This window comes from Salvelinus namaycush, chromosome 1 (assembly GCF_016432855.1).
Source record: "Salvelinus namaycush isolate Seneca chromosome 1, SaNama_1.0, whole genome shotgun sequence".
Taxonomy (NCBI): Eukaryota; Metazoa; Chordata; class Actinopteri; order Salmoniformes; family Salmonidae; genus Salvelinus; species Salvelinus namaycush.
Genome location: NC_052307.1, coordinates 72,825,615 through 72,849,115, shown reverse-complemented (window position 1 = coordinate 72,849,115; position 23,501 = coordinate 72,825,615). Strand labels below are relative to the sequence as shown.

Sequence of the window (23,501 nt, the reverse complement as noted above, 5' to 3'; positions counted from 1 at the left end):
CCTGTCAGTTTGAAGAGCGTGGCTCTGCGGAATCCGTCAGTGTGTTTGTACTTGACGAGGTGAACCCAGGACAGCATGTAGTGGAGGAAGAATCCCGGCCTGGCGAAAGCCTCCAGAGAATCATAACCCTGGATCCAGGTGTCACGGTGCAGCGTGAAGGTAGCCGCGTCCCACAACGCTTCACTCTCCTCCCACTTGGTCAGCGTAAGATGGCCGCTGCTGTCCACCGCCAGGAAGTAGTTGGGCCGATCGGACGCCTCGAACGACACCAGGGAAGTGTCTAGAGGAAATGTTGATCACCAATTTAGGAAACTCAACATCAAGGGTCTCTTCCGGTTAAATAAAGGTAAAAAAAGACTTCATTAGACCAGAGGATAGGGACTGGAAGACTTCATTAGACCAGAGGATAGGGACTGGAAGACTTCATTAGACCAGAGGACAGGGACTGGAAGACTTCATTAGACCAGAGGATAGGGACTGGAAGACTTCATTAGACCAGAGGATAGGGACTGGATAGGGACTGGAATACTTCATTAGACCAGAGGATAGGGACTGGAAGACTTCATTAGACCAGAGGATAGGGACTGGAAGACTTCATTAGACCAGAGGATAGGGACTGGAAGACTTCATTAGACCAGAGGATAGGGACTGGAAGACTTCATTAGACCAGAGGATAGGGACTGGAAGACTTCATTAGACCAGAGGATAGGGACTGGAAGACTTCATTAGACCAGAGGATAGGGACTGGAAGACTTCATTAGACCAGAGGATAGGGACTGGAAGACTTCATTAGACCAGAGGATAGGGACTGGAAGACTTCATTAGACCAGAGGATAGGGACTGGATAGGGACTGGAATACTTCATTAGACCAGAGGATAGGGACTGGAAGACTTCATTAAACCAGAGGACAGGGACTGGAAGACTTCATTAGACCAGAGGATAGGGACTGGAAGACTTCATTAGACCAGAGGATAGGGACTGGAAGACTTCATTAGACCAGAGGATAGGGACTGGAAGACTTCATTAGACCAGAGGATAGGGACTGGAAGACTTCATTAGACCAGAGGATAGGGACTGGATAGGGACTGGAATACTTCATTAGACCAGAGGATAGGGACTGGAAGACTTCATTAAACCAGAGGACAGGGACTGGAAGACTTCATTAGACCAGAGGATAGGGACTGGAAGACTTCATTAGACCAGAGGATAGGGACTGGAAGACTTCATTAGACCAGAGGATAGGGACTGGAAGACTTCATTAGACCAGAGGATAGGGACTGGAAGACTTCATTAGACCAGAGGATAGGGACTGGATAGGGACTGGAATACTTCATTAGACCAGAGGATAGGGACTGGAAGACTTCATTAAACCAGAGGACAGGGACTGGAAGACTTCATTAGACCAGAGGATAGGGACTGGAAGACTTCATTAGACCAGTGGATAGGGACTGGATGGGGACTGGAAGACTTCATTAGACCAGAGGACAGGGACTGGATGGGGACTGGAAGACTTCATTAGACCAGAGGACAGGGACTGGAAGACTTCATTAGACTAGAGGATAGGGACTGGAAGACTTCATTAGACCAGTGGATAGGGACTGGATTGGGACTGGAAGACTTCATTAGACCAGTGGACAGGGTCTGGATTGGGACTGGAAGACTTCATTAGACCAGTGGACAGGGACTGGATTGGGACTGGAAGACTTCATTAGACCAGAGGACAGGGACTGGAAGACTTCATTAGACCAGAGGACAGGGACTGGAAGACTTCATTAGACCAGAGGATAGGGACTGGAAGACTTCATTAGACCAGAGGACAGGGACTGGAAGACTTCATTAGACCAGAGGATAGGGACTGGAACACTTCATTAGACCAGTGGACAGGGACTGGAAGACTTCATTAGACCAGAGGACAGGGACTGGATTGGGACTGGAAGACTTCATTAGACCAGAGGACAGGGACTGGATTGGGACTGGAAGACTTCATTAGACCAGAGGACAGGGACTGGAAGACTTCATTAGACCAGAGGATAGGGACTGGAACACTTCATAAGACCAGTGGACAGGGACTGGAAGACTTCATTAGACCAGAGGATAGGGACTGGAACACTTCATTAGACCAGTGGACAGGGACTGGAAGACTTCATTAGACCAGTGGACAGGAAGACTTCATTAGACCAGAGGACAGGGACTGGATTGGGACTGGAAGACTTCATTAGACCAGAGGACAGGGACTGGAAGACTTCATTAGACCAGAGGATAGGGACTGGATTGGGACTGGAAGACTTCATTAGACCAGAGGACAGGGACTGGATTGGGACTGGAAGACTTCATTAGACCAGAGGACAGGGACTGGATTGGGACTGGAAGACTTCATTAGACCAGAGGACAGGGACTGGAAGACTTCATTAGACCAGAGGACAGGGACTGGAAGACTTCATTCGACCAGATAGGGACTGGAACACTTCATAAGACCAGTGGACAGGGACTGGAAGACTTCATTAGACCAGAGGATAGGGACTGGAACACTTCATTAGACCAGTGGACAGGGACTGGAAGACTTCATTAGACCAGTGGACAGGAAGACTTCATTAGACCAGAGGACAGGGACTGGATTGGGACTGGAAGACTTCATTAGACCAGAGGATAGGGACTGGATTGGGACTGGAATACTTCATTAGACCAGAGGACAGGGACTGGATTGGGACTGGAAGACTTCATTAGACCAGAGGACAGGGACTGGAAGACTTCATTAGACCAGTGGATAGGGACTGGATTGGGACTGGAAGACTTCATTAGACCAGTGGACAGGGACTGGATTGGGACTGGAAGACTTCATTAGACCAGAGGACAGGGACTGGAAGACTTCATTAGACCAGAGGATAGGGACTGGAAGACTTCATTAGACCAGAGGACAGGGACTGGAAGACTTCATTAGACCAGAGGACAGGGACTGGATTGGGACTGGAAGACTTCATTAGACCAGAGGATAGGGACTGGATTGGGACTGGAATACTTCATTAGACCAGAGGACAGGGACTGGATTGGGACTGGAAGACTTCATTAGACCAGAGGACAGGGACTGGAAGACTTCATTAGACCAGTGGATAGGGACTGGATTGGGACTGGAAGACTTCATTAGACCAGTGGACAGGGACTGGAAGACTTCATTAGACCAGAGGACAGGGACTGGAAGACTTCATTAGACCAGAGGACAGGGACTGGATAGGGACTGGAAGACTTCATTAGACCAGAGGACAGGGACTGGAAGACTTCATTAGACCAGAGGATAGGGACTGGATTGGGACTGGAAGACTTCATTAGACCAGTGGACAGGGACTGGATGGGGACTGGAAGACTTCATTAGACCAGAGGACAGGGACTGGATGGGGACTGGAAGACTTCATTAGACCAGAGGACAGGGACTGGATGGGGACTGGAAGACTTCATTAGACCAGAGGACAGGGACTGGAAGACTTCATTAGACCAGAGGACAGGGACTGGATTGGGACTGGAAGACTTCATTAGACCAGAGGACAGGGACTGGATTGGGACTGGAAGACTTCATTAGACCAGAGGACAGGGACTGGATTGGGACTGGAAGACTTCATTAGACCAGAGGACAGGGACTGGATTGGGACTGGAAGACTTCATTAGACCAGAGGACAGGGACTGGATTGGGACTGGAAGACTTCATTAGACCAGAGGACAGGGACTGGATTGGGACTGGAAGACTTCATTAGACCAGAGGACAGGGACTGGAAGACTTCATTAGACCAGAGGACAGGGACTGGAAGACTTCATTAGACCAGAGGACAGGGACTGGATTGGGACTGGAAGACTTCATCAGACCAGAGGACAGGGACTGGATTGGGACTGGAAGACTTCATCAGACCAGAGGACAGGGACTGGATTGGGACTGGAAGACTTCATTAGACCAGAGGACAGGGACTGGATTGGGACTGGAAGACTTCATTAGACCAGAGGACAGGGACTGGAAGACTTCATTAGACCAGAGGACAGGGACTGGATTGGGACTGGAAGACTTCATTAGACCAGAGGACAGGGACTGGATTGGGACTGGAAGACTTCATTAGACCAGAGGACAGGGACTGGAAGGGGACTGGAAGACTGTTTAATGAATGGACGTTGTAGTAGGAGGAGGGCTAGGAATGCAGAATGTTAGAAAGTGTTATGAATGGAGCAGGAAGTAAAAGGATGACGGACATGGAAATGGCCATTGCATTAGACTGATGTGATGAGGACTGGGAGTGACGTTGCTCTGTTTCCTCTGTGTTACTCACCATGTGGACGTGCTCTGCTGAGCCCAGGGGTCATCATGAAGAGGGACAGGAAACCAGCCGCAGTAGTGTCTCCTTTCTTAGGGAACACTGTCCCACTGGACCTGTTGGCTGCCAGCACCGTGTCTCTCTCCCTGTAGGTCACCAGCCTGTAGGGGCCTTTACCCAGAACTACAAGACAGAGGAGAGGAACACTGTCATGAGGAATCCTTCGCTGTATGGCTGACATCTACGATGGGCCCCAGATCTGTGCAGACACTACGCCCCCATGTGGTTTAGTGTTTAGTGTGCAGACACTACGCCCCCAGGATGAATATGTATGAACTTTCCAACTTGTAAGTCGCTCTGGATAAGAGCGTCTGCTAAATGACTTAAATGTAAATGTAAATGTTTAACAATGAACTGCCTTACACATTGATCATTATGAAATGTTTGTAGCAAATTCTAAGGACAATGCACAATAAACTTCCAAGGTTCAGTCATTGATTTCTTGGAGAGATTTGATGACAAATAGGAGGAGTTTGAGAGGATATGATGTATGTACCTTTGTTGTAGTATTCACAATCGTAGGCTGGAAAGACAAACAGAAAGAGTCGTTAGTGGAATGAAATTATAAACTGTCCAAAAGTAGTTAGTTACATATGAAAACAGAGTGCCATTTCAGATGGTCCCACAAAGTCCCATGCCACCCATTGACTGGGTAGTGTGCCCGGTGCCTGCTCGTTGGCCACCCATTGACTGGGTAGTGTGCCCGGTGCCTGCTCGTTGGCCACCCATTGACTGGGTAGTGTGCCCGGTGCCTGCCCGTTGGCCACCCATTGACTGGGTAGTGTGCCCGGTGCCTGCCCGTTGGCCACCCATTGACTGGGTAGTGTGCCCGGTGCCTGCTCGTTGGACACTTGTATTATTGACAGTATGTTTGTTTATTCCATGTGTAATTCTGTGTTGTTGTTTGTGTCGCACTGCTTTGCTTTATCTTGGCCAGGTCGCAGTTGTAAATGAGAACTTGTTCTAAACTTGCCTACCTGGTTAAATAAAGGAGAAATAAAAAAACATATTTTAAAAAACTCATAGCCGCAGACTTACGGCAGATCGACGGGGATCGCCAGTCCACGGTGACACCCTGGTGACAGCATCGGTGGGCGTAGGCTGCTACGCTGGTACAGAAACACTCACAGTCCCCACCACGACTACAGCCGCACGTATCAGCCAGACAGTTCATATAGAACCATGTCACATCCACCTGGACAGGGGGAGAGAGGAAGGAACCTTTCAGACCCTTAAGACTGTTGTCCACTAGCGTAGGGATATGGTCGTAACAGCCTGATACGACACACAGCCTGATACGACACACAGCCTGATACGACACACAGCCTGATACGACACACAGCCTGATACGACACACAGCCTGATACAGAGGGTAGGGGTTATGTAATGTGGAGAAGAGATAGGACAGCAGACCCGCTGACAGAGGGTAGGGGTTATGTAATGTGGAGAAGAGATAGGACAGCAGACCAGCTGACAGAGGGTAGTGGTTATGTAATGTGGAGAAGAGACAGGACAGCAGACCAGCTGACAGAGGGTAGGGGGTATGTAATGTGGAGAAGAGATAGGATAGCAGACCAGCTGACAGAGGGTAGGGGTTATGTAATGTGGAGAAGAGATAGGATAGCAGACCAGCTGACAGAGGGTAGGGGGTATGTAATGTGGAGAAGAGATAGGATAGCAGACCAGCTGACAGAGGGTAGGGGTTATGTAATGTGGAGAAGAGATAGGACAGCAGACCAGCTGACAGAGGGTAGGGGGTATGTAATGTGGAGAAGAGATAGGATAGCAGACCAGCTGACAGAGGGTAGGGGTTATGTAATGTGGAGAAGAGATAGGACAGCAGACCAGCTGACAGAGGGTAGTGGTTATGTAATGTGGAGAAGAGGTAGGACAGCAGACCAGCTGACAGAGGGTAGGGGTTATGTAATGTGGAGAAGAGATAGGACAGCAGACCAGCTGACAGAGGGTAGGGGTTATGTAATGTGGAGAAGAGATAGGACAGCAGACCAGCTGACAGAGGGTAGGGGTTATGTAATGTGGAGAAGAGATAGGACAGCAGACCAGCTAACAGAGGGTAGGGGTTATGCAATGTGGAGAAGAGATAGGATAGCAGACCAGCTGACAGAGGGTAGGGGTTATGTAATGTGGAGAAGAGATAGGACAGCAGACCCGCTGACAGAGGGTAGGGGTTATGTAATGTGGAGAAGAGATAGGACAGCAGACCCGCTGACAGAGGGTAGTGGTTATGTAATGTGGAGAAGAGGTAGGACAGCAGACCAGCTGACAGAGGGTAGGGGTATGTAATGTGGAGAAGAGATAGGACAGCAGACCCGCTGACAGAGGGTAGGGGTTATGTAATGTGGAGAAGAGATAGGACAGCAGACCCGCTGACAGAGGGTAGGGGTTATGTAATGTGGAGAAGAGATAGGACAGCAGACCCGCTGACAGAGGGTAGGGGTTATGTAATGTGGAGAAGAGATAGGACAGCAGACCAGCTGACAGAGGGTAGTGGTTATGTAATGTGGAGAAGAGGTAGGACAGCAGACCAGCTGACAGAGGGTAGGGGTATGTAATGTGGAGAAGAGATAGGACAGCAGACCCGCTGACAGAGGGTAGGGGTTATGTAATGTGGAGAAGAGATAGGACAGCAGACCAGCTGACAGAGGGTAGTGGTATGTAATGTGGAGAAGAGATAGGACAGCAGACCCGCTGACAGAGGGTAGGGGTTATGTAATGTGGAGAAGAGACAGGACAGCAGACCAGCTGACAGAGGGTAGTGGGTTATGTAATGTGGAGAAGAGATAGGACAGCAGACCAGCTGACAGAGGGTAGGGGTTATGTAATGTGGAGAAGAGACAGGACAGCAGACCAGCTGACAGAGGGTAGGGGTTATGTAATGTGGAGAAGAGATAGGACAGCAGACCAGCTAACAGAGGGTAGGGGTTATGTAATGTGGAGAAGAGACAGGACAGCAGACCAGCTGACAGAGGGTAGGGGTTATGTAGAGGGTAGTGGGTTATGTAATGTGGAGAAGAGATAGGATAGCAGACCAGCTGACAGAGGGTAGTGGTTATGTAATGTGGAGAAGAGATAGGACAGCAGACCAGCTGACAGAGGGTAGAGGTTATGTAGAGGGTAAGGGTTATGTAATGTAAGGTGTATGTCAGGCTTGAGAGAAGCCCCAGTAATACTAACAGCCACAGTAACATCAAGCCACAGAGAGATCTGTGAGACAGCCTACAGTAACATCAACCCACAGAGAGATCTGTGAGACAGCCTACAGTAACATCAACCCACAGAGAGATCTGTGAGACAGCCTACAGTAACATCAACCCACAGAGAGATCTGTGAGACAGCCTACAGTAACATCAACCCACAGAGAGATCTGTGAGACAGCCTACAGTAACATCAACCCACAGAGAGATCTGTGAGACAGCCTACAGTAACATCAACCCACAGAGAGATCTGTGAGACAGCCTACAGTAACATCAACCCACAGAGAGATCTGTGAGACAGCCTACAGTAACATCAACCCACAGAGAGATCTGTGAGACAGCCTACAGTAACATCAACCCACAGAGAGATCTGTGAGACAGCCCACAGTAACATCAACCCACAGAGAGATCTGTGAGACAGCCCACAGTAACATCAACCCACAGAGAGATCTGTGAGACAGCCTACAGTAACATCAACCCACAGAGAGATCTGTGAGACAGCCCACAGTAACATCAACCCACAGAGAGATCTGTGAGACAGCCCACAGTAACATCAACCCACAGAGAGATCTGTGAGACAGCCTACAGTAACATCAAGCCACAGAGAGATCTGTGAGACAGCCTACAGTAACATCAAGCCACAGAGAGATCTGTGAGACAGCCTACAGTAACATCAAGCCACAGAGAGATCTGTGAGACAGCCTACAGTAACATCAAGCCACAGAGAGATCTGTGAGACAGCCTACAGTAACATCAAGCCACAGAGAGATCTGTGAGACAGCCTACAGTAAGACAGTACGATCCTGATGTCTGTGCTTTACAGTGAGTCAAACGGCCTCTGGGAGCTGACTCAAATAACCAGAACCCCCCCCAGCACTCATCAACACAGACAGCTGAAACAGCAGAGGGAGAAACTGCATGGCACAGTATAGACACACACATGCTCTTCTATACCAACGCACACACACACACACACACACACACACACACACACACACACACACACACACACACACACACACACACACACACACACACACACACACACACACACACACACACACACACACACACACACACACACGCAACACAGCCTTCTCCTCCATTGGCTGAGCTGCTGGCTGTCATTCTCCATACTCACCACCGGGTGGCAGACTAGGAAGACCTCGCTGAGCAGGACTCCACACAGCCTCTTGGAGAACGGCTCCCTCAGTGGGTTCAGACTGCAGGGGTGTCTGATGTCTGGGCTGTTAACACACTGGACACACACATATCTAACGTTAGAAGACTGACAATAGACACCTGTATCATGCATGAACACACGCACACACACACACACACACACGACTCACACAGACTAATACACACACACAATCCACTGAGAATAGACAGCGGGGGTTTTGAAACTTGCCTCAGCTGCCGTCCAGCTGTTGCCAAACTCCTGAGGCGTGGCAGAGTCTATGTTCTCTGGTGTCCTCATCTCATTGACCGTCCTCAGGTCAAAGTTCCCACACAGACCGCTCAGCTTGCCCTGGACACAGTATTCACATGAATATTACACCAATCACAGACCGCTCAGCTTGCCCTGAACACAGTATTCACATGAATATTACACCAATCACAGACCGCTCAGCTTGCCCTGAACACAGTATTCACATGAATATTACACCAATCACAGACCGCTCAGCTTGCCCTGGACACAGTATTCACATGAATATTACACCAATCACAGACCGCTCAGCTTGTCCTGAACACAGTATTCACATGAATATTACACCAATCACAGACCGCTCAGCTTGTCCTGAACACAGTATTCACATGAATATTACACCAATCACAGACCGCTCAGCTTGTCCTGAACACAGTATTCACATGAATATTACACCAATCACAGACCTCTCAGCTTGTCCTGAACACAGTATTCACATGAATATTACACCAATCACAGACCTCTCAGCTTGCCCTGAACACAGTATTCACATGAATATTACACCAATCACAGCTCTGTAGAGTAATAAGGAAGGGGTTGGTGACCTGATGGTGCTAATCAAGGGCTTGGTGACCTGATGGTGCTAATCAAGGGCTTGGTGACCTGATGGTGCTAATCAAGGGCTTGGTGACCTGATGGTGCTAATCAAGGGCTTGGTGACCTGATGGTGTTAATCAAGGGCTTGGTGACCTGATGGTGTTAATCAAGGGCTTGGTGACCTGATGGTGTTAATCAAGGGCTTGGTGACCTGATGGTGCTAATCAAGGGCTTGGTGACCTGATGGTGCTAATCAAGGGCTTGGCGACCTGATGGTGCTAATCAAGGGCTTGGTGACCTGATGGTGCTAATCAAGGGCTTGGTGACCTGATGGTGCTAATCAAGGGCTTGGTGACCTGATGGTGCTAATCAAGGGGTTGGTAACCTGATGGTGCTAATCGAGGGCTTGGTGATTAGTTGATTTGTTGAATTAGGTGTGACAGATTGGAGGATCCAGAGGCCTGGGTTGAGAGAGACTGCTATAGGAGACAGCGGACTGGGTTGAGAGAGACTGCTATAGGAGACAGCGGACTGGGTTGAGAGAGACTGCTATAGGAGACAGTGGACTGGGTTGAGAGAGACTGCTATAGGAGACAGAGGACTGGGTTGAGAAAGACTGCTATAGGAGACAGAGGACTGGGTTGAGAGAGACTGCTATAGGAGACAGCGGACTGGGTTGAGAAAGACTGCTATAGGAGACAGCGGACTGGGTTGAGAGAGACTGCTATAGGAGACAGTGGACTGGGTTGAGAAAGACTGCTATAGGAGACAGAGGACTGGGTTGAGAGAGACTGCTATAGGAGACAGAGGACTGGGTTGAGAGAGACTGCTATAGGAGACAGCAGACTGGGTTGAGAGAGACTGCTATAGGAGACAGCGGACTGGGTTGAGAGAGACTGCTATAGGAGACAGCGGACTGGGTTGAGAGAGACTGCTATAGGAGACAGCGGACTGGGTTGAGAGAGACATCTATAGGAGACAGTGGACTGGGTTGAGAAAGACTGCTATAGGAGACAGAGGACTGGGTTGAGAGAGACTGCTATAGGAGACAGCGGACTGGGTTGAGAGAGACTGCTATAGGAGACAGCAGACTGGGTTGAGAGAGACTGCTATAGGAGACAGAGGACTGGGTTGAGAGAGACTGCTATAGGAGACAGAGGACTGGGTTGAGAGAGACTGCTATAGGAGACAGAGGACTGGGTTGAGAAAGACTGCTATAGGAGACAGCGGACTGGGTTGAGAGAGACTGCTATAGGAGACAGAGGACTGGGTTGAGAGAGACTGCTATAGGAGACAGAGGACTGGGTTGAGAAAGACTGCTATAGGAGACAGCGGACTGGGTTGAGAAAGACTGCTATAGGAGACAGAGGACTGGGTTTAGAAAGACTGCTATAGGAGACAGAGGACTGGGTTGAGAGAGACTGCTATAGGAGACAGAGGACTGGGTTGAGAGAGACTGCTATAGGAGACAGAGGACTGGGTTGTGAGAGACTGCTATAGGAGACAGAGGACTGGGTTGAGAGAGACTGCTATAGGAGACAGAGGACTGGGTTGAGAAAGACTGCTATAGGAGACAGAGGACTATGTTGAGAGAGACTGCTATAGGAGACAGAGTACTGGGTTGAGAAAGACTGCTATAGGAGACAGCAGACTGGGTTGAGAGAGACTGCTATAGGAGACAGAGGACTGGGTTTAGAAAGACTGCTATAGGAGACAGAGGCCTGGGTTGAGAGAGACTGCTATAGGAGACAGTGGACTGGGTTGAGAAAGACTGCTATAGGAGACAGAGGACTGGGTTGAGAGAGACTGCTATAGGAGACAGCGGACTGGGTTGAGAGAGACTGCTATAGGAGACAGCGGACTGGGTTGAGAGAGACTGCTATAGGAGACAGCGGACTGGGTTGAGAGAGACTGCTATAGGAGACAGAGGACTGGGTTGAGAGAGACTGCTATAGGAGACAGAGGACTGGGTTGAGAGAGACTGCTATTAGGAGACAGAGGACTGGGTTGAGAGAGACTGCTATAGGAGACAGAGGACTGGGTTGAGAGAGACTGCTATAGGAGACAGCGGACTGGGGTGAGAGAGACTGCTATAGGAGACAGCGGACTGGGTTGAGAGAGACTGCTATAGGAGACAGCGGACTGGGGTGAGAGAGACTGCTATAGGAGACAGCGGACTGGGTTGAGAGAGACTGCTATAGGAGACAGCGGACTGGGGTGAGAGAGACTGCTATAGGAGACAGCGGACTGGGTTGAGAGAGACTGCTATAGGAGACAGCGGACTGGGGTGAGAGAGACTGCTATAGGAGACAGAGGACTGGGTTGAGAGAGACTGCTATAGGAGACAGCGGACTGGGTTGAGAGAGACTGCTATAGGAGACAGCGGACTGGGGTGAGAGAGACTGCTATAGGAGACAGAGGACTGGGTTGAGAGAGACTGCTATAGGAGACAGCGGACTGGGGTGAGAGAGACTGCTATAGGAGACAGAGGACTGGGTTGAGAGAGACTGCTATAGGAGACAGAGGACTGGGTTGAGAAAGACTGCTATAGGAGACAGAGGACTGGGTTGAGAAAGACTGCTATAGGAGACAGAGGACTGGGTTGAGAGAGACTGCTATAGGAGACAGAGGACTGGGTTTAGAAAGACTGCTATAGGAGACAGAGGACTGGGTTGAGAGAGACTGCTATAGGAGACAGAGGACTGGGTTGAGAGAGACTGCAATAGGAGACAGAGGACTGGGTTGAGAGAGACTGCAATAGGAGACAGAGGACTGGGTTGAGAGAGACTGCTATAGGAGACAGAGGACTGGGTTGAGAAAGACTGCTATAGGAGACAGCAGACTGGGTTGAGAAAGACTGCTATAGGAGACAGAGGACTGGGTTGAGAGAGACTGCTATAGGAGACAGCAGACTGGGTTGAGAAAGACTGCTATAGGAGACAGAGGACTGGGTTGAGAGAGACTGCTATAGGAGACAGAGGACTGGGTTGAGAGAGACTGCTATAGGAGACAGTGGACTGGGTTGAGAAAGACTGCTATAGGAGACAGCGGACTGGGTTGAGAGAGACTGCTATAGGAGACAGCGGACTGGGTTGAGAGAGACTGCTATAGGAGACAGCGGACTGGGTTGAGAGAGACTGCTATAGGAGACAGAGGACTGGGTTGAGAGAGACTGCTATAGGAGACAGAGGACTGGGTTGAGAGAGACTGCTATAGGAGACAGAGGACTGGGTTGAGAGAGACTGCTATAGGAGACAGCGGACTGGGTTGAGAGAGACTGCTATAGGAGACAGCGGACTGGGTTGAGAGAGACTGCTATAGGAGACAGCGGACTGGGTTGAGAGAGACTGCTATAGGAGACAGAGGACTGGGTTGAGAGAGACTGCTATAGGAGACAGAGGACTGGGTTGAGAGAGACTGCTATAGGAGACAGAGGACTGGGTTGAGAAAGACTGCTATAGGAGACAGAGGACTGGGTTGAGAAAGACTGCTATAGGAGACAGCGGACTGGGTTGAGAGAGACTGCTATAGGAGACAGAGGACTGGGTTGAGAAAGACTGCTATAGGAGACAGCGGACTGGGTTGAGAGAGACTGCTATAGGAGACAGTGGACTGGGTTGAGAAAGACTGCTATAGGAGACAGAGGACTGGGTTGAGAGAGACTGCTATAGGAGACAGAGGACTGGGTTGAGAGAGACTGCTATAGGAGACAGCGGACTGGGTTGAGAGAGACTGCTATAGGAGACAGCGGACTGGGTTGAGAAAGACTGCTATAGGAGACAGAGGACTGGGTTGAGAGAGACTGCTATAGGAGACAGAGGACTGGGTTGAGAAAGACTGCTATAGGAGACAGCGGACTGGGTTGAGAGAGACTGCTATAGGAGACAGAGGACTGGGTTTAGAAAGACTGCTATAGGAGACAGAGGACTGGGTTGAGAGAGACTGCTATAGGAGACAGAGGACTGGGTTGAGAGAGACTGCTATAGGAGACAGAGGACTGGGTTGAGAGAGACTGCTATAGGAGACAGAGGACTGGGTTGAGAGAGACTGCTATAGGAGACAGTGGACTGGGTTGAGAAAGACTGCTATAGGAGACAGCGGACTGGGTTGAGAGAGACTACTATAGGAGACAGCGGACTGGGTTGAGAGAGACTGCTATAGGAGACAGAGGACTGGGTTGAGAGAGACTGCTATAGGAGACAGAGGACTGGGTTGAGAGAGACTGCTATAGGAGACAGAGGACTGGGTTGAGAGAGACTGCTATAGGAGACAGCGGACTGGGTTGAGAGAGACTGCTATAGGAGACAGCGGACTGGGTTGAGAGAGACTGCTATAGGAGACAGCGGACTGGGTTGAGAGAGACTGCTATAGGAGACAGAGGACTGGGTTGAGAAAGACTGCTATAGGAGACAGAGGACTGGGTTGAGAGAGACTGCTATAGGAGACAGAGGACTGGGTTGAGAGAGACTGCTATAGGAGACAGCGGACTGGGTTGAGAAAGACTGCTATAGGAGACAGAGGACTGGGTTGAGAGAGACTGCTATAGGAGACAGAGGACTGGGTTGAGAGAGACTGCTATAGGAGACAGCGGACTGGGTTGAGAGAGACTGCTATAGGAGACAGAGGACTGGGTTGAGAAAGACTGCTATAGGAGACAGAGGACTGGGTTGAGAGAGACTGCTATAGGAGACAGAAGACTGGGTTGAGAGAGACTGCTATAGGAGACAGAGGACTGGGTTGAGAAAGACTGCTATAGGAGACAGAGGACTGGGTTGAGAAAGACTGCTATAGGAGACAGCGGACTGGGTTGAGAGAGACTGCTATAGGAGACAGAGGACTGGGTTGAGAAAGACTGCTATAGGAGACAGCGGACTGGGTTGAGAGAGACTGCTATAGGAGACAGTGGACTGGGTTGAGAAAGACTGCTATAGGAGACAGAGGACTGGGTTGAGAGAGACTGCTATAGGAGACAGAGGACTGGGTTGAGAGAGACTGCTATAGGAGACAGCGGACTGGGTTGAGAGAGACTGCTATAGGAGACAGCGGACTGGGTTGAGAAAGACTGCTATAGGAGACAGAGGACTGGGTTGAGAGAGACTGCTATAGGAGACAGAGGACTGGGTTGAGAAAGACTGCTATAGGAGACAGCGGACTGGGTTGAGAGAGACTGCTATAGGAGACAGAGGACTGGGTTTAGAAAGACTGCTATAGGAGACAGAGGACTGGGTTGAGAGAGACTGCTATAGGAGACAGAGGACTGGGTTGAGAGAGACTGCTATAGGAGACAGAGGACTGGGTTGAGAGAGACTGCTATAGGAGACAGCGGACTGGGTTGAGAGAGACTGCTATAGGAGACAGAGGACTGGGTTGAGAGAGACTGCTATAGGAGACAGCGGACTGGGTTGAGAGAGACTGCTATAGGAGACAGAGGACTGGGTTGAGAGAGACTGCTATAGGAGACAGAGGACTGGGTTTAGAAAGACTGCTATAGGAGACAGAGGACTGGGTTGAGAGAGACTGCTATAGGAGACAGAGGACTGGGTTGAGAGAGACTGCTATAGGAGACAGCGGACTGGGTTGAGAGAGACTGCTATAGGAGACAGCGGACTGGGTTGAGAGAGACTGCTATAGGAGACAGAGGACTGGGTTGAGAAAGACTGCTATAGGAGACAGAGGACTGGGTTGAGAGAGACTGCTATAGGAGACAGAAGACTGGGTTGAGAGAGACTGCTATAGGAGACAGAGGACTGGGTTGAGAAAGACTGCTATAGGAGACAGAGGACTGGGTTGAGAAAGACTGCTATAGGAGACAGAGGACTGGGTTGAGAAAGACTGCTATAGGAGACAGAGGACTGGGTTGAGAGAGACTGCAATAGGAGACAGAGGACTGGGTTGTGAGAGACTGCTATAGGAGACAGAGGACTGGGTTGAGAGAGACTGCTATAGGAGACAGAGGACTGGGTTGAGAAAGACTGCTATAGGAGACAGAGGACTGGGTTGAGAAAGACTGCTATAGGAGACAGAGGACTGGGTTGAGAGAGACTGCTATAGGAGACAGCGGCTGCTTTGTAATGACAGGGCCCATGTTATTCTAGGGTAGGGACTGTGGAAGACAGGGCCCATGTTATTCTAGGGTAGGGACCGTGGAAGACAGGGCCCATGTTATTCTAGGGTAGGGACCGTGGAAGACAGGGCCCATGTTATTCTAGGGTAGGGACCGTGGAAGACAGGGCCCATGTTATTCTAGGGTAGGGACCGTGGAAGACAGGGCCCATGTTATTCTAGGGTAGGGACTGTGGAAGACAGGGCCCATGTTATTCTAGGGTAGGGACCGTGGAAGACAGGGCCCATGTTATTCTAGGGTAGGGACCGTGGAAGACAGGGCCCATGTTATTCTAGGGTAGGGACCGTGGAAGACAGGGCCCATGTTATTCTAGGGTAGGGACCGTGGAAGACAGGGCCCATGTTATTCTAGGGTAGGGACCGTGGAAGACAGGGCCCATGTTATTCTAGGGTAGGGACCGTGGAAGACAGGGCCCATGTTATTCTAGGGTAGGGACCGTGGAAGACAGGGCCCATGTTATTCTAGGGTAGGGACCGTGGAAGACAGGGCCCATGTTATTCTAGGGTAGGGACCGTGGAAGACAGGGCCCATGTTATTCTAGGGTAGAGACTGTAGAAGACAAGGCCCATGTTATTCTAGGGTAGGGATTTGGTGCCTGACCTGCCAGCGTGGTCCAGCCTGGATGTGGACCGTGGTCTTGCGATCCCAGAGCACGGTCAGGTCCTCATCGGGAACGTGGACCACGGTGAAGAGCCCAGCGCTCCATATGAACACCTCTTGCCTCCAGTCGATCACACTGGACGGGTTCTACACAAGATGGAGGACAGGAAACAGGACAATGGACAGGAATTAGATCAATATTGATGAACAGGTTGAGATGAGCCAGGGGGGTCTAGTGCCCCCCTGTGTTTTTTTTTACCTCATGTCTTTATGGTTTATTGTTCATTGAGGACAGGAAAGAGGACAAGACATAGGACAGGGGAGAGGACAGGGAGGAGAGGGAAGTGTACAGGGAAGAGGAGAGGGAAGTGTACAGGGAAGAGAATAGGAAAGAGGACAGGAAAGAGGACAAGTCATAGGACAGGGAAGAGGACAGGGAAGAGGACAGGGAAGAGGACAGGGAAGAGGACAGGGAAGAGGACAGGGAAGAGGACAGGGAAGAGGACAGGGAAGAGGACAAGCTGGAGGACAAGCTGGAGGACAGGGAAGAGGACAGGGATCATGAATTAGGTAGTCTTAAATAAATGACATTTGGTGTGACAATAATAATGTGATATTCATTGGGTCTGAAGGGTCAGGGGTCAGGGGTTAAGGGGTAGTTCCTCTCTCTGTAATGTTTTCATCAAACATTTCTTAGTACACTGTAGGCTACATTAACCCTATCGAAAGCAAGTAAACAAACAAGTAACGGGCCGCTAGTGGAAACTGGGAGGCATCCCAGCGGTGACTTGGTAGGACCACCAGCGGCAAGCTACCTGGTAAGGTTCAGGAGCAGGAGCATGCACTTACTGGTTTGCCACTGTCGTCGTCGAACGCAATGAAAGATCTACCAATGTTGATGAGTAGAGATTTCCTGCAGATGACGCCGCTGTCGTAACAGTCCACGTTCTCAGCCGTCACACTCATCATCAGATCCGCACTGCTCTGAAGGTCGGATGGGGAAAAACAACATGAAAAAAGCAAGTTAACCCAGGATAGAACTATGCTACTGAAAACTATGAAATGTGTGAAGAAGTATATTGAGTAATTAAACCCTAAGCCAGTCTATTCATCAATCCCTTCATCCATTCATGGATATCTCACTTTCACGGATTTCTGGCATTACATTTATTCATCCCATTTTATTATCAAATAATGAGGAAAAATACATGAACTTGAGTACTGGAAATGTGACTCTGGTACCTTTACTAGGTAGACTTTACACACTCCAACGTAGTCAAACAGCATACCTTTACTAGGTAGACTTTACACGCTCCAACGTAGTCAAACAGCATACCTTTACTAGGTAGACTTTACACACTCCAACGTAGTCAAACAGCATACCTTTACTAAGTAGACTTTACACACTCCAACGTAGTCAAACAGCATACCTTTACACGCTCTAACGTAGTCAAACAGCATACCTTTACTAGGTAGACTTTACACACTCCAACGTAGTCAAACAGCATACCTTTACTAGGTAGACTTTACACACTCCAACGTAGTCAAACAGCATACCTTTACTAGGTAGACTTTACACACTCCAACATAATCAAACAGCATACCTTTACTAGGTAGACTTTACACGCTCCAACGTAGTCAAACAGCATACCTTTACTAGGTAGACTTTACACGCTCCAACGTAGTCAAACAGCATACCTTTACTAGGTAGACTTTACACACTCCAACGTAGTCAAACAGCATACCTTTACTAGGTAGACTTTACACACTCCAACGTAGTCAAACAGTATACCTTTACTAGGTAGACTTTACACACTCCAACGTAGTCAAACAGCATGACTTTACTAGGTAGACTTTACACACTCCAACGTAGTCAAACAGTAGACCTTTACTAGGTAGACTTTACACGCTCCAACGTAGTCAAACAGCATACCTTTACTAAGTAGACTTTACACACTCCAACGTAGTCAAACAGCATACCTTTACTAGGTAGACTTTACACGCTCCAACGTAGTCAAACAGCATGCCTTTACTAGGTAGACTTTACACACTCCAACGTAGTCAAACAGCATACCTTTACTAGGTAGACTTTACACACTCCAACGTAGTCAAACAGCATACCTTTACTAGGTAGACTTTACACACTCCAACGTAGTCAAACAGCATGCCTTTACTAGGTAGACTTTACACACTCCAACGTAGTCAAACAGCATACCTTTACTAGGTAGACTTTACACGCTCCAACGTAGTCAAACAGCATACCTTTACTAAGTAGACTTTACACGCTCCAACGTAGTCAAACAGCATGCCTTTACTAGGTAGACTTTACACACTCCAACGTAGTCAAACAGCATGCCTTTACTAGGTAGACTTTACACACTCCAACGTAGTCAAACAGTAGACCTTTACTAAGTAGACTTTACACGCTCCAACGTAGTCAAACAGCATACCTTTACTAGGTAGACTTTACACACTCCAACGTAGTCAAACATCATACCTTTACTAGGTAGACTTTACACACTCCAACGTAGTCAAACAGCATACCTTTACTAGGTAGACTTTACACACTCCAACGTAATCAAACAGCATACCTTTACTAAGTAGACTTTACACACTCCAACGTAGTCAAACAGCATACCTTTACTAGGTAGACTTTACACACTCCAACGTAGTCAAACAGTAGACCTTTACTAGGTAGACTTTACACGCTCCAACGTAATCAAACAGCATACCTTTACTAGGTAGACTTTACACACTCCAACGTAATCAAACAGCATACCTTTACTAGGTAGACTTTACACGCTCCAACGTAGTCAAACATCATACCTTTACTAGGTAGACTTTACACGCTCCAACGTAGTCAAACAGCATACCTTTACTAGGTAGACTTTACACGCTCCAACGTAGTCAAACAGCATACCTTTACTAGGTAGACTTTACACGCTCCAACGTAGTCAAACAGCATACCTTTACTAGGTAGACTTTACACACTCCAACGTAGTCAAACAGACCTTTACTAGGTAGACTTTACACACTCCAACGTAGTCAAACAGCATACCTTTACTAAGTAGACTTTACACACTCCAACGTAGTCAAACATCATACCTTTACTAAGTAGACTTTACACACTCCAACGTAGTCAAACATCATACCTTTACTAGGTAGACTTTACACACTCCAACGTAGTCAAACAGTATACCTTTACTAGGTAGACTTTACACACTCCAACGTAGTCAAACAGCATACCTTTACTAGGTAGACTTTACACACTCCAACGTAGTCAAACAGTAGACCTTTACTAGGTAGACTTTACACGCTCCAACGTAGTCAAACAGCATACCTTTACTAAGTAGACTTTACACACTCCAACGTAGTCAAACATCATACCTTTACTAGGTAGACTTTACACACTCCAACGTAGTCAAACAGCATACCTTTACTAGGTAGACTTTACACACTCCAACGTAGTCAAACAGTAGACCTTTACTAGGTAGACTTTACACGCTCCAACGTAGTCAAACAGCATACCTTTACTAAGTAGACTTTACACACTCCAACGTAGTCAAACATCATACCTTTACTAAGTAGACTTTACACACTCCAACGTAGTCAAACATCATACCTTTACTAGGTAGACTTTACACACTCCAACGTAGTCAAACATCATACCTTTACTAGGTAGACTTTACACGCTCCAACGTAGTCAAACAGCATACCTTTACTAAGTAGACTTTACACACTCCAACGTAGTCAAACATCATACCTTTACTAGGTAGACTTTACACACTCCAACGTAGTCAGTCAAACAGCATACCTTTACTAGGTAGACTTTACACACTCCAACGTAGTCAAACAGTAGACCATCAAATGTCCTGTAGTGGCGGTCCCCATAGGCTGTGCACATGGACGGACACGGATGGAACACACACTGGAACGTTCCGTGCTGGCAGACACTGAAAGAGACACACAGCGTCAACCATCCTGATTCAGTACCAACCTGCCAGCAAACTGCTACCACTTAATGTAAGCACATTCTGTCATAACTAATGGCTGCCTTTTGTTCAAACTGCTACCACTTAATGTAAGCACATTCTGTCATAACTAATGGCTGCCTTTTGTTCAAACTGCTACCACTTAATGTAAGCACATTCTGTCATAACTAATGGCCGCCTTTTGTTTCGGGAGGCCTCAGCGATTATCGTCTGCCCGAAAAGTAGGGATCTCGTCAACTGCCAAATGTTGAATCACCAGCGTTCATAGTGCTATTATACAGATTCCCATCTCCCCTCTTCCCTTGCTAACTGCTAGAAGAAGAAATGGATGGAGAGAAGAAAGGAGAAAGACTGAGATCACTGTTTCACTCGGCAGGGAGAGAGAGACTGTTGAATGAACGGCCGTCATACAAGGACTCTCTGTAAGCCAGAGCTGGGAGGAGATTTTCTATGATAGATAATAGAGGGTTATGGATATCAGGTGAACAGTCTCACCGTAGGTCCAATCTATACAAGACTCATCACCTGAAGCTCAGCAATGATCCTGGAAAATTGTTTAGCTGTTCGAAGATTGTCTTAATTCGGCCACACGTTGCCAGGTTTTGCCAGGTACTGAGTCAACAAATGTGTCAGGGACTCAGATACTTGAAATGTCATGGCAAATGAAAGCTGTATATATGATAGATCTAATAAGGGGTTGAATATAGAGGGGTGTTTAGAAGAAACAATACCTCTCTGTGTCATACTTCTGTACAGGAAATGATCTGAAAACCATTCACTAATTTATGACTGTAGGATAATTAGGTTCCACTCTCTCCTAAAACATGTTGAGTTTGATACATATCCTGTTTGGTTCGAGAAGAGTTTCATCTCTGGTAAAATGTGTGTATGAGTTGTTTCTAAACGTACCATTGATGACAGGGAGAGGTGACTCTATCTCCTGGATAGTACTCTTTCCCCTTCCAGAGGCAGGGGCAGGCATCAGGCTCAAAACACTCATCACCATGTTTCAGCAACCTGGGAAACACACACAAACAAACACAGCTGTCAGTTTTATTCCCTTTAGTTCAGAATTCATCTGTTTCTCTACTTGTAGAACAAACTTAACTTGGTTTGAATTTGCTTTGTAACTTTTTCACACATAGAGATACTGTGTCTCTGTAACCGATGTGAAATGGCTAGCTAGTTAGCGGTGGTGCGCGCTAATAGAGTTTCAATCGGTGACGTCACTCGCTTTGAGACCTTGAAGTAGTGGTTCCCCTTGCTCTGCAAGGGCCGCGGCCTTTGTGGAGCGATGGGTAACGATGCTTCGTGGCTGACTGTTGTTGATGTGTGCAGAGGGTCCAGGTCGGGGCGAGGGGACGGACTAAAGTTATACTGTTACATCTCAATGCATGTACTCTACTAAGTTCATCGCCACCCGGACAATTTACATTGACTCCCCCACCGCACTCCATTGGTTTTTACACTGCTGCTACTCGCTGTTTATTATCTATGCATAGTCACCTCACCCCTACCTACATGTACACTGCTGCTACTCGCTGTTTATTATCTATGCATAGTCACCTCACCCCTACCTACATGTACACTGCTGCTACTCGCTGTTTATTATCTATGCATAGTCACCTCACCCCTACCTACATGTACACTGCTGCTACTCGCTGTTTATTATCTATGCATAGTCACCTCACCCCTACCTACATGTACACTGCTGCTACTCGCTGTTTATTATCTATGCATAGTCACCTCACCCCTACCTACATGTACAAATTACCTCGTCTAACCTGTACCCTCCGCACATTGACTCGGTGCCGCTACCACTTTGACTCGGTGCCGCTACCACTTTGACTCGGTGCCGCTACCACTTTGACTCGGTGCCGCTACCACTTTGACTCGGTGCCGCTACCACTTTGACTCGGTGCCGGTACCACTTTGACTCGGTGCCGGTACCACTTTGACTCGGTGCCGGTACCACATTGACTCGGTGCCGGTACCACATTGACTCGGTGCCGGTACCACTTTGACTCGGTGCCGGTACCACTTTGACTCGGTGCCGGTACCACTTTGACTCGGTGCCGGTACCACTTGACTCGGTGCCGGTACCACTTTGACTCGGTGCCGGTACCACTTTGACTCGGTGCCGGTAGCCCCTGTATTCAGCCTCGTTACTGTTGTTTTATTACTTTTTTATTATTGCACTGTTGGTTAAAGGCTTGTAAGTAAGCGTTTCACAGTAAGGTCTACACCTGTTGGTTAAGGACTTGTAAGTAAGTATTTCACGGTAAGGTCTACACCTGTTGGTTAAAGGCTTGTAAGTAAGCGTTTCACGGTAAGGTCTACACCTGTTGGTTAAGGGCTTGTAAGTAAGTATTTCACAGTAAGGTCTACACCTGTTGGTTAAGGGCTTGTAAGTAAGTATTTCACGGTAAGGTCTACACCTGTTGGTTAAAGGCTTGTAAGTAAGTATTTCACAGTAAGGTCTACACCTGTTGGTTAAGGGCTTGTAAGTAAGCGTTTCACGGTAAGGTCTACACCTGTTGGTTAAGGGCTTGTAAGTAAGCGTTTCACGGTAAGGTCTACACCTGTTGGTTAAAGGCTTGTAAGTAAGTATTTCACGGTAAGATCTACACATGTTGTTTTCGGCACACGTGACAAATAAAGTTTGATTTGATCTCTCAACCCAGATCTTTTGCCCAACTCTGTGCCAAGAGGACTGAACGACAGAGGGAGCGCAAGAGTCAGTCTGGGTCCAGTAACTGCCGCTACAATCAGGCAATGAGAAAAGGGAAGGGGGGGATGGGTAAACTCTGGATGAAAAGGAGAAACACTCGTTACATGAGAAAACCAGACGATTAGGATTCTCAGAGATAGAGAGAAACAGCCTTTGTCCGGGCCGTTCCATTGGGTTTCCACACTGTTAGAGCGACGGGGCTGATAAGAATCTTGTAATATCGCGGCGACGGGTCAGAGTTATATCCCCTGGAGGGGGAGAGAGAGAGAGAGGAGAGGAGAGGAGAGGAGAGGCTGGGGACAGTAGACAATGAAGCGACACATTGAATGGTCTGGCCACAAACCTAGAGGTTCATCTGTGTAAAGTTACACTGCAGATAAAGTGGTGTTAACAGCTTTCTTTATCCGCCCGCCAAGCCGCTGTATCGATTACCCTGATCAAAGCTTCCATAATAATTCATTCT

General features: G+C 48.3%; 1 protein-coding gene across 1 annotated transcript in view; it reads right to left on the bottom strand.

The window, feature by feature from the left end:
• Positions 1–23,501, bottom strand: part of LOC120052860 (otogelin-like) — a 131,449-nt gene that overhangs the window by 36,454 nt on the left and 71,494 nt on the right. The window contains exons 18-27 of the mRNA XM_039000050.1: positions 21,217–21,324; positions 20,130–20,268; positions 17,165–17,299; positions 16,316–16,462; positions 8,977–9,096; positions 8,707–8,823; positions 5,389–5,545; positions 4,847–4,873; positions 4,306–4,473; positions 2–280 (exon numbers count right to left, since the gene is read on the bottom strand). Coding sequence (XP_038855978.1) covers positions 2–280; positions 4,306–4,473; positions 4,847–4,873; positions 5,389–5,545; positions 8,707–8,823; positions 8,977–9,096; positions 16,316–16,462; positions 17,165–17,299; positions 20,130–20,268; positions 21,217–21,324 — 1,397 coding nt within the window. The remainder of the gene's footprint in view (position 1; positions 281–4,305; positions 4,474–4,846; positions 4,874–5,388; positions 5,546–8,706; positions 8,824–8,976; positions 9,097–16,315; positions 16,463–17,164; positions 17,300–20,129; positions 20,269–21,216; positions 21,325–23,501) is intronic.